General features: G+C 39.7%; 2 protein-coding genes across 2 annotated transcripts in view; one reads left to right on the forward strand and one right to left on the reverse strand.

The window, feature by feature from the left end:
* The window catches only part of LOC309504111 (uncharacterized protein), a 501,143-nt gene that overhangs the window by 51,027 nt on the left and 433,677 nt on the right, over positions 1-16,439 (reverse strand). The gene's annotated exons all lie outside the window — the stretch shown is intronic.
* On the forward strand, positions 5,130-15,032 carry LOC309505319 (uncharacterized protein; the record flags this gene model as incomplete). Its single annotated transcript, XM_082178694.1, has 4 exons — positions 5,130-5,403; positions 10,047-10,705; positions 10,837-10,997; positions 13,901-15,032. The coding sequence occupies 4 exons, from the start codon at positions 5,130-5,132 to the stop codon at positions 14,838-14,840; spliced, it is 2,034 nt and encodes a 677-aa protein (XP_082034820.1). The 3' UTR covers positions 14,841-15,032.

Consider the following 16,439-nt stretch of genomic DNA (forward strand, 5'->3'; position numbering starts at 1 on the left):
TCTGCCGGAGGGACATCATCTGGGATCAGTGCGGATTTCCACTGTCCACTAACAGGTTTTCAGGGCTGACTCAGTCGACGGCTGCCAGTCACTGAGATGTTCTCAGAAAGAGGGAAGAATAAAAGCTATTAACTCACATGCTGAAAAATCAAACCATAAAATATTTTAACATGCAAAACTGTCCTATAAGCTAAACTCTGCAGGCCAGCGGCCCTCTAGGACGATGATCCATCCCTAATCTATGACATATTTTTAGTGTTTCTATTATATACTGTTCATATTTTTTTAAAACAATATCTAATATCATAATCTAATATCCATGTGTAAAAAATCAGTTTTTCATAAAAGGTAGCCTACAATATTTGCCTCTGAGATGAAGTGGAGTTGAATAACAATCTAAAGTACTTCAAAATTATACTTTAATCCAGAGTAAATATATGTCGTTACATTCCACCACTGGTTATTTGAAAATTAAACTAACAAAATTTACTGTCACATTAACAAATTGTTGCTAGCTGTGTCCGGGGAGTTGTTCTGGTTTTGTCGCCTAGCAACTGGTGACAGCCGTTGTGACGAGCGGCAATAACATTTGTACTGGACTTTATACAGTATATAAAATACACTCACCTAAAGGATTATTAGGAACACCTGTTCAATTTCTCATTAATGCAATTATCTAATCAACCAATCACATGGCAGTTGCTTCAATGCATTTAGGGGTGTGGTCCTGGTCAAGACAATCTCCTGAACTCCAAACTGAATGTCAGAATGGGAAAGAAAGGTGATTTAAGCAATTTTGAGCGTGGCATGGTTGTTGGTGCCAGACGGGCCGGTCTGAGTATTTCACAATCTGCTCAGTTACTGGGATTTTCACGCACAACCATTTCTAGGGTTTACAAAGAATGGTGTGAAAAGGGAAAAACATCCAGTATGCGGCAGTCCTGTGGGCGAAAATGCCTTGTTGATGCTAGAGGTCAGAGGAGAATGGGCCGACTGATTCAAGCTGATAGAAGAGCAACTTTGAACTGATGAACTGGGATCTCACCAATCATCTTTGAGTGTAAACTAAACGAGCCAATGGACATTGCCGTGTAAGATTTGCCATGGCACACCCAGAAGTATATGAGGAATATAAGGAGGCGTTCTAGCACTCGCACATTCAAGCTTTCGCTTCAGAGCCGAGTGTGTGTTGTTCTGCTCTGCAATCATCATCGAGTGTGCTCTGAGTTAAAAGAAGCTCTTCAATCAAGTGTTGGTGTGACGGCGCGTCAGCGGTGGCGCTGTTAAAGAGCATTTCCTACACTTTACTGCAGTTCAGCTTAAAGAGCAGCTGAACACTGCAGACTTTATCTTTATCTGGTTTATCAGTGTGTGCTGTGGCCATTTCCCCTTCAGCACATAAAGAGCTCGTTCCCTACACTGCAAAACATGCTTTTCTTACTTAGTATTTTTGTCTTGTTTCCAGTCCAAATATCTAAATATTCTTAAATCAAGATGCATTTACTAGAGTAAAATTACATAAGAAATTTTGACTGGTTTTCTGAGAAAGAAAAAAAAATTAAGTGAGTTTTTGCTTCAAACAAGATTTTGTTTTTGTTTTAAGGAGTCAGATATCTCTCTCTCAGACTGAAGCTGCCCGTCAGATCCAGTGCTGGATACACACGTCTAGGTGAGTGTGTTTCTAATAGAGAGTGTTCAGAGCTCATTTGAAGACCTGTATTTGTGTTCCTGTGCTTGTGATTATAAGCCATTTTTTACATGTTTTAAGAATAATTCATTAAAAAAAGCCTTCTAAAATAAATTTTACAAGCCGTTTTGTTACCATACTTTTTTAAACAGAAATGTATTTGTAGTGTAATTCGACAGGACAGCTAAAAATATGTATGAAGGGTAGAGATAAAAAAATGCATTTCCAGGTGAACTGCGAAGTGTGCTTGCTCGGGTGCGGTTCACTAACGTTAGCAGGGAGTGGATAAGGGTGCGTTGAAGTTTGCTTGATCTGAGAAGTTCAACAATAGTACTTTTTTCAAGATTGTGCAAAAAGGTGAAAAGTTATGTGCATTAAGAGACATGTCTGCAATGTAGACTAGTGCTAATGGCATTGTTTATGTGGCTTGGTTGTTGGTTTTGAAATAATTGGTTATGAATATACAGCAGAGAGTGGGAGTGTTTTGGGTGATGAAATAGTATTGAAAAGAAGTTGACAGTCTTCATTTACTGTATCCAATAAGCCAATACAAAACTCACCCAGCTGTTCTGTGGTTGAGTGTTACCTTTGATTAGAAACAAATTTATTATCTCAAATTAAGGTCTACCGTAATTAGCGATGCTTTGATTGCTGCTGTCAAGATGGATGTCATCACCTACACAGAAACGCTGATTTTTATAGCCTACCGTCAGTCCTCATATTGTAATTAAATGAAAAACGCTATCAGTTTCACTACTAGCTTACTCTAGCGTCGCAATCGCAACAACATGGATAACGCTGTTTAGCCTTATATGATATATGCGCCATATGCTAGAGTTACACATCCCACTGCCATTTCAGGGCTTGAGTTTCCGTGCGGGAATGTGGGGATTGCGCATAATTTAATCCATTCCCGCAAGGTTAGCTTTTATAGTGCGAGAAATTCCCACACAAATATATTCGCTTCATCTCAGAACAAATGATTAAAAAATAAATTCACAGATGCGAGAAAAAAGATGTCAAACTGTCTTTTATTTTCGAATTTAATTCCTCAATCAGCGCTGGACCGGCATTCTCTGTCTTCCGCTGAGCCCTGGCCGTAGACAGATCATATGCTTCACGCTGTCAGTGCAGTGGTCTGCGGTGCTGATCTTATTCACACTATCGAGTGTAGGTGCAGCATTCTAACATTGAGTCATAATGAGCTGTTTGTGAAGAAATTATCTGCTTCCAAATTATGTAATTTTAATCACGAAATTAAAACATTAAAAACAATTAGCTCTTTATGGTGTGCGAGTGATAGAGCGCGGCAGCAACGAACCATCAGCTAGCAGCGTAACAACATTGAATGTTCAGACGAACAGCTGATCATAGCTGTACAGGGCGCCTTATTATTTTACATCTCCATAAATATATCTAGTAGTAAAGCTAATGCAAGAGCTAGAAATTAATTAATCTTTTGCTGATACTTCCTTGTCATCATGGTGTTCATGGTTGCATAGCAACGACAGACGCCACGGGAGAGCAAGCACTTGTGGAAAGGAGACAGCGGTGCACTCGCGCTTTCACTTGTTTTTACACATCTAATGTGCGTTCCAGTCGACAGGGTCCATATGCAGTGTTCACTGCTCCCCTACTCCCTGAGCACAGTATATCAGTTGAAGTGGACTTCACTGACAATAACCGCTCATTTGGAATGCCCTGCAAACGTCATCACAGAAAGTCAACGACGGGGTCGCGCAGATTATGATATAACATACATATAGGACTACATTCATATTTTAATTTTTATTATAAAATTATATATTTACAATTATATTGCACTATTTTACAACTACCTAAAATAAAATCACTTTATTTCACAAACTAGCAAGGTAAATTATAGGTACATTATAATCATCAAAAATAGTATATGTAATATTCACAACAATAACGGTTAAAATACTGTCATTTGTATAACAATGGCGAAATGTATGAATACTTACAAACATACGTAAACTCCTCCATCATTAGTTATGACCGTTCTGACTGGTGATGACGTGGTGTGTGATCATCGCTCTCCACTTCCTGTGAAGTGATGTATCGATGTTCCCTTATTCCCTATGCCGTGCGCAGTGCCCTTCGAACTGAACATGTTCGCTCCCTTCGGATTGGAATCTCACTTAAGATGGCGGAAAACCCTGTGAAGTCCACTTCGCAGTCCACAACGCACCTCTAGAGCGACGTTGTTGATTGTTTGAGCATGTGACTGCGCGTTTCTCCTTGTTTTCCATTGTTGGAAATGCACAATTCATGCATACAAATCTGTAGATATTAATAGATGAAGATGATTAAATTAGACCGATGCATCAAAAGTTATTTTCCCTGTACAAAAGTTATAATTAATGCACAGATGAAGAAAGATTTCTGGTGAAGTGATTGCAAAAGTATTGTAATGTGTTCAGAAAGACAAACAAAGGAGATTTTTTTTAAGCTTTAATGCAGAACAGCAATAACATCAGGAACAGCAGCTCTTATATTTCGTCATACGCACGTCATAAACTCTCCTCATTAACCCTGTAAATGCAGAGAAAGAAAACAGCAAACTATTCACAACTATTACAAACTGACTATATACAGGAGTGCTGAGAGAAACAAATCTCTCGTCTTCATATGTGACCTTGACTAATTTAAAGAATGTGGGGGAAAATAGGCTAAAAACTCAAAGCTTTTGTGTTGTTATCTTGTGTTGCAGGTTAAGGCGAAATGGCAGGCATTGTTCCCAGGCGCAAAATAAAAGGAGTTGATTTCTGTGGATCAAGCTCTCACTACATAATCCGCTCTGATCTCGGCTGCTATATGAGGGCAAAGGATTTCAACAAAGGGTCAGACCTCAGTATTCATGCTCTGCACCCCGCCTGCCAACACGGAGACCATTACCTTGCTGATGAAAATGGCCGGTTTTACATCATTAAGGGTGATGACTACCGCAGAGTCACTGACCTGACAGAAGGCACTGATTCTGAAGTCTTCCCCCTTCATCCCAACTGTCAGGGTGGAGACCATTACCTGTCAGCCTTTGGCTGGTTTTACATCATCTTCCAGAAGAAGGGCACTTACAGAAGAACAGCAGACCTGAGTATTGACTACGAATCTGTAGAATTTACCCTGCATCCCAATTGCAAAGATGGTCTCTATTACTGGGGCGATCTAGATCACTTCTACTTCCTCAAGCCAACCTCAGAGTGGGGAGTTGAGTACTACAAAGGGACCGACCTCAACAAAGATGAGTGCACTGCTATCTCTTCCGTTCACCCCGATGTTCTGAACTTCCTGCCAGGAGGGCTGTCCATAACCAGCGGCCCCGCATTCAGCAAGTGGGTGAACATTGAAACCGTTAGTAATGACAGTCCCACACCAGTGACATGGCAAAAGAAAATTACTAAAAGGGTTGGATAAGAAGATGTCCCAGATCACACACAACTGGAAGATAGCAGCGTCAGTCAAGATCTCAGCTGGAGCACTCGCAGGGTTAATTGCAAATGCCGAGTTCACCTTTTTGGGAGTATACGAACGTTCAAGTGTGAAGATTGAGAAGGAAAACTGGACAGAAGAGACTGTGGTGGAAGAGGAACTACCATGTGAGCTGAAGCCGCACGAGCGTCTGTATGTGTGGCAGTACCAGCTGGGTCTCGGATCAGAACCGGTGTTGTTCTGCCAGGATCGGAAGATTACCGGTACGTCAAAATGTCCGCCTGAAATCCTGATGACGCCTGTAAACACGCCTGTTCAACAGAGTCCTCGAGAAAATACCTCAACTCAGTCTGCTTAATTTATATACAGTATCTGCTGCAAGCATTGCTTTAAAAACAGGCAGAGAGGAGGCTGGCACTGGATAGCAGATATATATATATATAGTTTTGTCTATTACAGTATGAAATACAATATTACTCAGCAATTTAAATTAACAAAATGCAACTTTAAAAACAACTGCAGACAGATCTGGAAAACCACATTATTCATCAAAACAGTTTCTTATATTACTTGTCTTTATTAATGGTATAATTAAAGCCCCATTATGTAGGATTTCCGTTTTGGTCAAACAACAACCCCTAGAGTCGCTGTGGACTACTTGTATTTAACGTTACTGTCGTAAATACCACTCACGCAGCAGTCTCTTCACTCACTGATCCTGAGCCTGATGCCCCTGTATACCGGTCCCTGTTCAGTCAGTTAGAAGCTGTAACGAGTGGAAATAAGGTGTGGCCTCTTTAAGAGCTGCGCGCGCCCTGTTGAACTGTCGGCAGTCTGTATTGTATGTGCGCCTTCGAACACATCGTAAGCGGATTGTTTATTTTTGTCTATCAAGTAATGCTGTGGACGGTAGAACGTGGTGTGACAGACAGTTACACGAGTTCGATTGGGGATTAAACACAACGCGTTACAAATCTAGCACAGCTAGCCTCCGAAGATGTCTACTAATCCATCAACAAGAATGCCAGACGCTTTTTAGCTCACACCAACGAGTAAAAAGCTTGTCCGAGTGATATACAGTATAAGCAATATACTTACAAGTCCAACAGCATGTGAGGACGTGTTGAGGGAAGTGAGGTAGCCTATGCCGTAAAGCAGTCGAATTTTGTAGTTCTTTTTGTGCTGCTCGGGTTACTACCCGAAACCCGAAGTTTAAAAGTACGATTAAAAAACTATACAAACCCCGTCAGGCTATGGCAGACGAGTCATTCAACCTATTGTAAGTCGATGTACCATCACAAGGGTTTTGGAAATATATTATTAAGGTTGAAAAGTTACTTAGTGTTACTTTAACACACTAACAGACTATATACAAATAGTGAGTTCTTCATTCATTGTTACTGTAATTAACAAATTATTTTTTTAATTAGCTCATATGTAAAGACTTGATTTTTCATCCTTTAACAACGTTTTATTTTTAATTTTTAATTTTAAATGATTTTTTAATGTTCATCTAAACATTAAGTTATTAATTCACCGTACATAAATAGTCATGTATAAAGTAAATTAATGCAAATTTAAGGCTTAATTACTATATATAGGAACACTTACAATTCATAGAATTAATGTATAATAATGGTACGATTACAACATAATTATGTGTCCTCTTTTACATATTTTAATCACATTTTAAATCCATTTTTATCAATGCCTTTGTTTTTCTTATTTCCTAAGTCAAGTCAAGTCATCTTCATTTATATAGCGCTTTTAACAATGTAGATTGTCTCAAAGCAGCTTTACAGAGATAAACGTATAATTTAAGGTAAGATTGTTTTGGCTTTATAGCGGTTCTTTAGTAAAGTTATTTTCCAGCTAAAGTTAGTTTTGATTGATTCGCTTCCGTCGCAACGATCATTTGTTATTAAATTAGGGGCCGCCAAGACGACACCATTCTCTCTACACAGACTTTAAACGCGAACCTGTGAGAAACGCTGATGGCGTTCACATGCGCATTAAGAACGGGTTCTATAGTTATGTGCGTTTGAATATATGTGCGCAGGTTTGGAATTCCCTACAAGCCAAGCCTAAACAAAATACTGGTGTTTCCTTATAAATTTTGATACAGAACTTTATTTTATTTTGTCACTTTGGGGTAGGAACGCGAAACGAATTTTTAGTCTAGCTTTGAGCTGACAGAGTGTGTCTGCTTCCCGGACAATGTTAGGAAGACTGTTCCAGAGTTTTGGTGCTAAATAGGAAAAGGAACTACCGCCAGCAGTCGATTTTGATATTCTAGGTATTAGTAACTGGCCGGAATTTTGAGATCGCAATAGACGTGAAGGACTATAATGCGTTAAGAGCTCGCTCAAGCACTGCGGAGCTAAACCATTTAGTGCTTTGTAAGTAATCAGCAATAAAATTTATACAATGTTTAATAGGGAGCCTGTAACGGTCACCAGCCGGAGTGCCCTTGAGAGCCACCAGAGGGCACTCCACACTGGACCATCATATTCACTCACAGACTACAATTCCCATCCTGCATCTTCCTGGACTGATTATTTCATACACCTGCACTGCACTGATTACACGCACACCTGCACCTCATTCACACACACATAAAAGCCACTTCCACACTCCACTTCTCTGCGAAGTATTGCATTGCCCCGGCGTACAATTTCTGAGCGTTTTCCCTGTGTTTGCTGAACTGTTACTGACCTTGGATTGTTTACACCGACTTCTGATTCTTCTGCTGCCTGTCTTGACCCGGATTGTTCATTGGACTGTGATTCCTGCCGCCTGCCTCGACCCTTGCCTGTTATCTGTTTCTGCTCTGAGATTATCTCCATTGTTCTGTCTGCCCCTGATTTACCCTGCCTGTTGATTATTCTAATAAAGCTGCAATTGGATCTTACTGCGTCCTCCACTTCGTAACAGAGCCAGTGCAGTGTTGACTAGTGTTGTCACGATACCAAAATTATGATTTCGATACCAGACCAAAATACCTCGATACCGATACTGAATCGATACCACAGCGAAAAAAAAAGTAAAAGTAATTGAAAAATATGACAGAACATACAAATCATTTTTTATAAATTAATTTTGAAAAGCTAAAACTTCACATGACCAGCATGTTCCTGCCCTGCTTTGACCATTGCCTCCCCTTTATTAATAATAATAATAATAATTGTATGTCAGTGTGAACGTCCTTACCGAGATGTTTGCAACAATCACATTATTATCAATCATACTAACATTTGCAGACCTTTCACAACTCTGAACAGGTTGGGATGACCAAAATCTCATTTCGTGATACGAGTCATTTAATATTTTATTTAATGTCATTTCATGTAATTTTATAATTATAATATTGATATTTAATTTAATTGTATCTTTGTTATTAAAATTAGCAAAAAAGCAAATTACAAACAATGACAAATACTATAAGAGACAAATAAAATAAACAGTGCTCAATTTCTTTTTTGAAAGCTAAATAGACCTTCTGTAGCTGAAACAATAAGGTCTTCACTCTATAAATGAACTATAGACTGATTATTAATAAATAGATTAAATTTATTCAGTCAAGCATTGGGTGACTGTCTATTTTACAGAATATTTTGCTGCCGGTCCGGCCCTTTAAGACCTGCACGTATCCAATACATGGGAACATATACGATTTATTTTGACGTTCACTAAAGACATACCCGACTGTGTTTACGTGAATACTCGCCAGGACGTGCATTTTTACACATCATTTTGACTATTCAAACCTAATAATCCGTGAAAGAGAACTGAAGTCGCGATCGCATGCTGTCTGAACGGCGTCAGGTCTGAGCATAGACAGTATATAAACTGGACACAGTGACCCCATAGGTTTCAGCGGAGACAAGTGAAGTCAATTAGAAGCTCTCTCTTCCTGATGGCTGAGCGACTGCGCAGACTCACACTGAGGTCGAGCGTACTGTGCAGACTCACACTGAGCTTGATGACGTAGATGTGCCGTGAGCATCCCGTCTGTCTTCTAGTATCTGTGCCGAGAGAAATCTGAATCATTCCCTTCCGAATCTCGTAGAGACGGAGAGCGTGAGTAGGAGCTGTCCATAAGCTGGAGCAGAAGACACTCTCTATGGGCTTCTCCCTTGACTTTATCAGACTTTATGCCTCCACGTCCCCCCCGACTGACTGCGAGCGTCTCCTCCTGTATATATACGGTCATTTCCAGAGAGTCGAGTGGTTATGACGCAATCGTTAGTCTAGTTTTACAAAAACTGCTTTTACGGGGCCATAACGTAAGCTACAGGGTAATGGAGCCTTTTATACATTGTTGTGTTTCTTTAGAAATAAATAATGGACAAATGGAGTCTTTAAACGCCTCAGATGTAAAGTTATTCGCTGTCAAAGTGACGCCAAAATGAATGGAAGTCAATGGAGTGCTAACAGCAGGTGAAGGCTTGATAGCCGATGGCGGCCGCCGGGGGTGGTACGGAAATCGAGAGCTCGATGGGTGCCCTGGGTCTGAGCCCGGCAGAGCGAGCACGTCCCGCGCTTTATTTTCTCATGCATGCAAGTTTCTTTGTCAAGTCAACACACCGTCTCGACTCCTCAGCGCAAACCTGAGTGTGTGTGCAAGCATGCTTCCTTACTGTATATACGCTTTTTTTTGGGGGGGGGCGGGTGCTCGATGAAGAGCTCGCATGGCAATGTCCATTGGCTCGTTTAGTTTACACTCAAAGATGATTGGGCTCTCAGCCTAGATCAGAATTCATCAGTTCACGTCTGACGTAACAATCCCGTTCCCTCCTTCAGGGAACAGAAGTTACATTAGTATCCTAGACGTTCTTCATTCATTGTTAATGTAATATACTAATTATTATTTTTGAGAAATATATGTAATTTTCTCTTTTCACAGTTCCTGCTCGAATCATGGAGGCAGCAGATACTTTATGTAAATCACTCTTCCGCTGGCTGGAGAACCGAAAGGAATGTGCAGAAGAGCTGTTGAAAATGACGGAAAATGTTCCTCAGGTGCTCGGATTTGCCACATCTGTTTTCTCATTAGCTGGAGCAGGAGGTGATGCTGCAAAAGCGGGCACTGAAGTCAGAGTCACTTGCACATTGGTAGATGCAGGTGTCTCCAGCAGTGCCGTTAAAAAAGCTACTGAATTAATTAAGGAAGATGAGGAGGCTGGCATGAACATTCAGGAGCTACTGCGATATCTGAAGGACAGGTGTGGAGAAACACAGAAGGACAGGTGTCCAGAAGCGCAGCTCGGGGCTCATGCTGATGAGCTGGACTGTGAGGTCACCACTCTACTAATGTGTGCTCTGGCCAGAAGGAGAAATACTCCCGTATCCCTAGACTTTCTCAGAGGATTCAACAGGGCCACGTTCTTTCGTCACATGACACCTGATGGACTGGCTCCAGCCGAGGCCTCGGACTTTATTTGCAAAGCTCTGGGACTCGATTGTTCCCCTGAGATCACGAGTAGCCTGAAGGTGTCGGCCAAAGAAATGATGAAGAACATCGAACTCATTGGCATTAAAGCTTCTAATGAAGCAGGATCAGAGGTATCAGCTTTCTTTCATCAAGCATCCCATTTTAAGAAAATTGTGAAAAATGAACAATATGAAATATTCACTGCATTGCCCTGATATGTTAGACAGTGATTTTGTGATTGTGACTTTCTTTCTCTGTACAGGGTGCAACTGGTTTCGGCATCTCTGTGTGCGATCTGATAGTGAAGACTGAAGAACTAATAAAGGACGGTCGGGTCACGGAGGCCAGCAAGTTCTTACGGGATTCAGCCAGTCAAATACTGGACGGCCAACGAAAGCTAAAGGAACAGCTGGATGCAATGCAGTATGATATTAATTTATTATATATTTTTTATTTATTTATATATTATTTTATTTTCTACAAATTTTGGGGAACACTTTATGGTAACACTTTATTTTACAGTGCCGTTGTTACATACTGTATGTTACATGTACTTACCATAATAATAACAGTAAATTATGCATAATTACATGCAACTAACCCTCAACCAAACCCTAATCCTACCCTAACCCTATATTAAGTACATGTAGTTAATTACTATTACTCAGTTCTTAAATATATAATTACACTGTAACAATGACACCTTAAAATAAAGTGTAACCCACTTCATTAGTTAAAGCAACACTATGTAGCTTTTCAACCTTCATAATATATTTCCAAGACCCTTGTGATGGTACATCGACTTACAATAGGTTGAATGACACGTCTACCATAGCCTGACGGGGTCTGTGTCGCTTTTACTGGCACTATGTAACTTCGGGTTTCGGGTAGTAACCCGAGCACAAAAAGAACTACAAAATTCGACTGCTTTACGGCATACGTCACTTCCCCCACCACTTCCTCAAACACTGTAAAAAATTTCTAACCCTCCCAAATCAAAAATTTCAAGTGACCGATAACATCTAATTTTTTCACTTGGCCCAAGTGAGGGCCAATTTTTGATTTGGGAGGGTTAGAATTTTTTTTACAGTGAATGTGGACGTGAGAGGCCAATCAGCGTTTGTCGGCTTTCGTGCGTATGTTTTTTGTCATGGGGGCTGTTTACACCTGGCCACTTCATGCGTTTTCTCAGATCTGATAGCTATCCGATCGTGAAAAGACCAGGTGTAAATGCCCTCCGAAACGCATTCGAGACGGATTTGAATCCGATCGCTCAAACCACTTCAGAATCAGGAGGAGGTCTGAGACGCGTTCCAGATGAAACTGGACAAGTGTAAATGCATCTGGTTGTTGAACCCACATATGTAAATTGTACACCTCCTAAAAAAAAAAAAAAAAACATGTGATAGTGTGTTATAGGCTATGGGCCCTATCTTGCACCCAGCGCAAAGCGGACTTTTCCCTCCGCAAAAGCACATCGCTAAACTAGGGAATGAACTTGCGCTCCCTGGGCGGTTCAGCGCAAAAAAAGGAGGCGTATTCCGGCGCAAACAATCCCTGGTGCTATTTTACTGTTCCATAAAACAATTGCGCCACTGGCCAGAAAAAACCTAGTCTAAAGTCAGTGGCGCGTTGCGTTGTTCATTATGCTATTTTAATATATTAATTCTATTTTTATTATAAAAGCATACATCTAGCTTACACATTTACCCACATTATTATATGCTTGTTTAACCGAAGCTAATTTGGGTGTGTTTCTCCATCCCCAATGTCACTTCTCTCTCTTTTACGGCCCTGACGAGAGCGTTGGTCTCCTCGGCTGTGAACCGCTCCTCGCGCGCGCCTGGCAAATCCGCCGTTATAATAGCAATACGCCAAGGAAAAACGCGTCTGCTCTTAAAGGGAATGTGAGATGATGCTCTGATTGGTTATTTCACGTTACGCCCAAACCACACCAGACCAACCCCTTTTAGATTTGCGCCGGGCGCAAGAGTAATTTATCCCGCCGGGAAAATAGCAACAGCGCCGAGACCCGCCCACAAAGTTACTTGCGCTTTGACACTTGCGTTTCAGATCGTTAAAATAGGGCCCTATATGTTATATCCAGATATGACGACGCTACTGGAACACGCATCACCGCAGACGAGCATCTGTTCATCAAGCCAATGTGCAAACTATCGCAAATCAAAGGGAAAGTAAGTCACAGACGCTTAACAAACAATCTTCATCATTAAAAGTAAAGAAATGAAATGATCTTACCAGTGCTGTTGCTGCTCTCTCTTATTGCGGTCTTTGATTTAGAAATTTTAGCTGATGATCAATAAAATGCAGCTCATATCTGTTGCTTTCGGTGACGTGCACTCCATTAAATCTGCACATAGTGTGGAAATTGAAGATCGGATTTAAATCCGTTTCGCAAAAACACATTTATGTGACCAGGTGTAAATGGAATCGTTTTGATAAATCAGATAGCTTGCCAAACGAACTAGTTTGCCAGCTGAACTCAGGTGTTGTGAGGTGTATTTATCACGTAGTCCTGAGGGATATCAGACGACGCTGTTCAGACGTTGATTCCTGCGATTATCATGAGAACAGTTTTCAATATCTCACATAATTATCAGGACATAAATAAGCCTAACGTAGAGGTTGTAAATAGTGTAAACGAGTACAATTTGCAAACTATTATGATAAATTGCAATAATAATGTCTAATGTCATCATAACGGCCAATGTTATGAAATAATGCGACGTACATTTAACTTTATTGATGTTATCTGGCATTTTGTAATGTTTACATTCCAATAAAAACAACACAAATTACAGTAGGCCTAGACTATAGAATATTTACTTGTGATTTAGCTGCAATCATGTAAAAACGTTATAATATAATATATTTATGACAGTGCAAGTATTCCACAGCGACTCTAGGGGTTGCTGTTTGACAAAAACACAATTTCTACATAGTGTGGCTTTAACATTAGTTAATGTATTAATTGACATGAACTAACCATGAGCAATACATTTGTTACAGCATTTAATAATTTAATAAAAATGCAATCGTTTATTGTTTAAGTTAGTTCACAGTGCTTTAACTAATGTTAACAAATGTCAACAAATGATTAGTTCATGCTAGCTAATGTAGTAAACTGATGTTAACTAATGAACCTTATTGTAAAGTGTTGCCCAAATTTTTTATTTCTACTAATTTATCTGTCTTGGCCAAAGCCACTATATCTTGTATTTGTCTGAGATTGTAAATATTTGAAAAAGCAAACAATAATGAATGTCTGAGGAAACTGACTCACTGTACAACTTTTCTCATTACAGTGAAATCATCCACAAATTGTTCAGAATGAAGAATCTCATAAAGAACTTGGGGGGATATTCTCCCATCATGACTGAAAATAGACAGAAAATAATGGCGTATATCATAGGAACATGTAGAGACAACACAGTTGTCTCCTGGCTTCAGCGATTGAATCCGATTGATAATGAGATTGATAATGAGATTGATAATGAGATTGAATTTATGAATCTTTTACAATTTTATCTGGAGAGGTTGAGTCCCTTTCTTCAAAATTTGAGTACCCCTGGCGAAGAGCCTAGCGGAGGTCACATAGACATTGTGATTGTGGCTCAAGGCAGAATTGTCGACCTGTTTGTGCCAGCAGGTGTTCTGTTGCTCGCACGTAACATCACAGACACCATTCTCTACTCTCCGTGGAACTGTGGCATTGACTCCAGCGCTGCATTTGCAATTGCTCAGGGTTTCATTGAAATGAGAGACAGAAAGTTTGTCGATATGACTAATTGTGAGCCGGACCCTTTGCCAGATCACCGGAACAGCATGCGAGAATCTCTCCACGACATCCCAGGGATCCTTCTAGCCCCACTGATCACTGAAGAAGAAGCATGGGGCTTTCAGCAGTTTTGGGTGAATAGTGAATTAGGAGACCGTGTTATTATTCCATATCTTGCCTCACAACGTCAGGTAAATGCATTCGGAGAGATCCCCCTGCACATGTTCATATTAGCGATATCATATATACTCAGCACCCATGGTAAAACAGCTACTGTGCACCTGGCTGCTTGTTTGGGCCGAGAGGGAAGTCCATTAAGACCAGAAGTGTGGGTAAGACAAGAGTGGCTAACACAGTATGCCTACACAAGTGATGGAACGGTTATGACAGTGAACCTGGATAACAGGAACGTGGACTCTGAGTTATACAGAGCTTTAAGTTCATTGTTTGACACAAACCGTAGATAAATCAGCTGAACGGCCTCTGGGTCAGTCCTGATGTGTAGTAAACACAGGGCTGGAGAGCGACCCGGAGCGGGGCAGTTTAATGACCAAGACCAGACCATTTATTTCATGTTAAAAAGAACTTATATAAAAGAAGTGACAGTTCAGGTCTTTCTATCCCATCATATTAACCACTGACATGTTTCAACAGCAACATGAAGATAAATAACAAATTACATAAGTATTGTGCTGATAATTCCATCTGTAACATTATGGAAAAAAAATGTTGGTTTGCATTTAAACAAACATGAAATATTTTAGTAAAAAAAAAATATTACTATATCCAATTAAAATAAATTCACGATTATTTTTCATTTAATTTGCTTTCTTTGTAAAACTTAGGCTATGGGTTTCACCTGTATTCGGCATAATTAATAATCTACTATTAATTATCTGCGTTATATAATTATATTAATCATTTTAATCATCATATGTTTTTTATGCATTAATTTGAGCCTTAAGGCCCGTTCACACCAAGGACGATAACTATAAAGATAACTATATAAAATGTATAGTTCTAAAAAATAATTCTCAGTATTAAAGAATATGAGAGTTCACACCACAACTATAATAACGATATAGAGAAACAATATCATTGGAATCACTTTCAGAACGATTTCATCAGCTGATGAACGATAAAAACACTGGCAGCCAATCAGAATCCAGCGTGCTGTGACGAGCTCGAGCATTTAAAGAGACAGACAAGCTTATAATAAACAGAACGATATCGCCCTCTGGTGTAGACGCTAATATAGTTATAGTTATATTTATCGTTCTTGGAGTGAACAGGCCCTTTACTCTGCTCCACGTCGTGCCAAACAACGTCCCTCAGCTGTTCTAAATAAAATCATGGCTTCGCGGGGCTTATTGCTTTAGTAAATCATTTGCAAACTATTAGTTAATTCATAGTTTATTAATAGTATCGTTAACACATTAACAAACTATATACAAATAGTGAGTTCTTCAATCATTGTTAATGTAATTAACAAATATTTTTTTAAATATAGCTGCAAGCAGCAATTAACGGGGTTCAAGCATTTAAGACCTTCATGCCAACTATGCGGTTGGGGTCTAGGCCGAACCGAAATGTAGGCCTGAAACCATAAAATATCCATGATGGAGAATACGCAAATTATATAAATCTATAGTACCAGTGCACCCTAATTATGTAAAAAAAATTATGGTTTTAAACATTTGTTCATCATCTAATACTAGATAATGATAAAGATTTGATTAAAAAGATGTATTGTCCCTCTTGTGGACAACAGTAGTATTAAAGGCTTCATCTTCAGTTTAAATGTTTGATAGAATGTACTGTGAGCCCTCTGAGCATCAGAAATCCTTGAAACCTGGCATGTTTCTTCAAGGTCAGTTGTTCTCCATATCTACACCATTTTGTGAAGTTTCTACTTTGTGCACACAATATATAGACATGTTACTCACAATGGGCCATACCAGAAATATATATAAAAAATTGTATCTGCTGAACAGTTTCAGTGATCGAAATTCTTTTGACATCTTTTTGCTATGAGGGTCCCTAGATGATGCATGTGTTTCGAGCAA

This window comes from Leuciscus leuciscus (genome assembly GCF_965113295.1).
Source record: "Leuciscus leuciscus genome assembly, chromosome: 8".
NCBI classification, from domain to species: domain Eukaryota; kingdom Metazoa; phylum Chordata; class Actinopteri; order Cypriniformes; family Leuciscidae; genus Leuciscus; species Leuciscus leuciscus.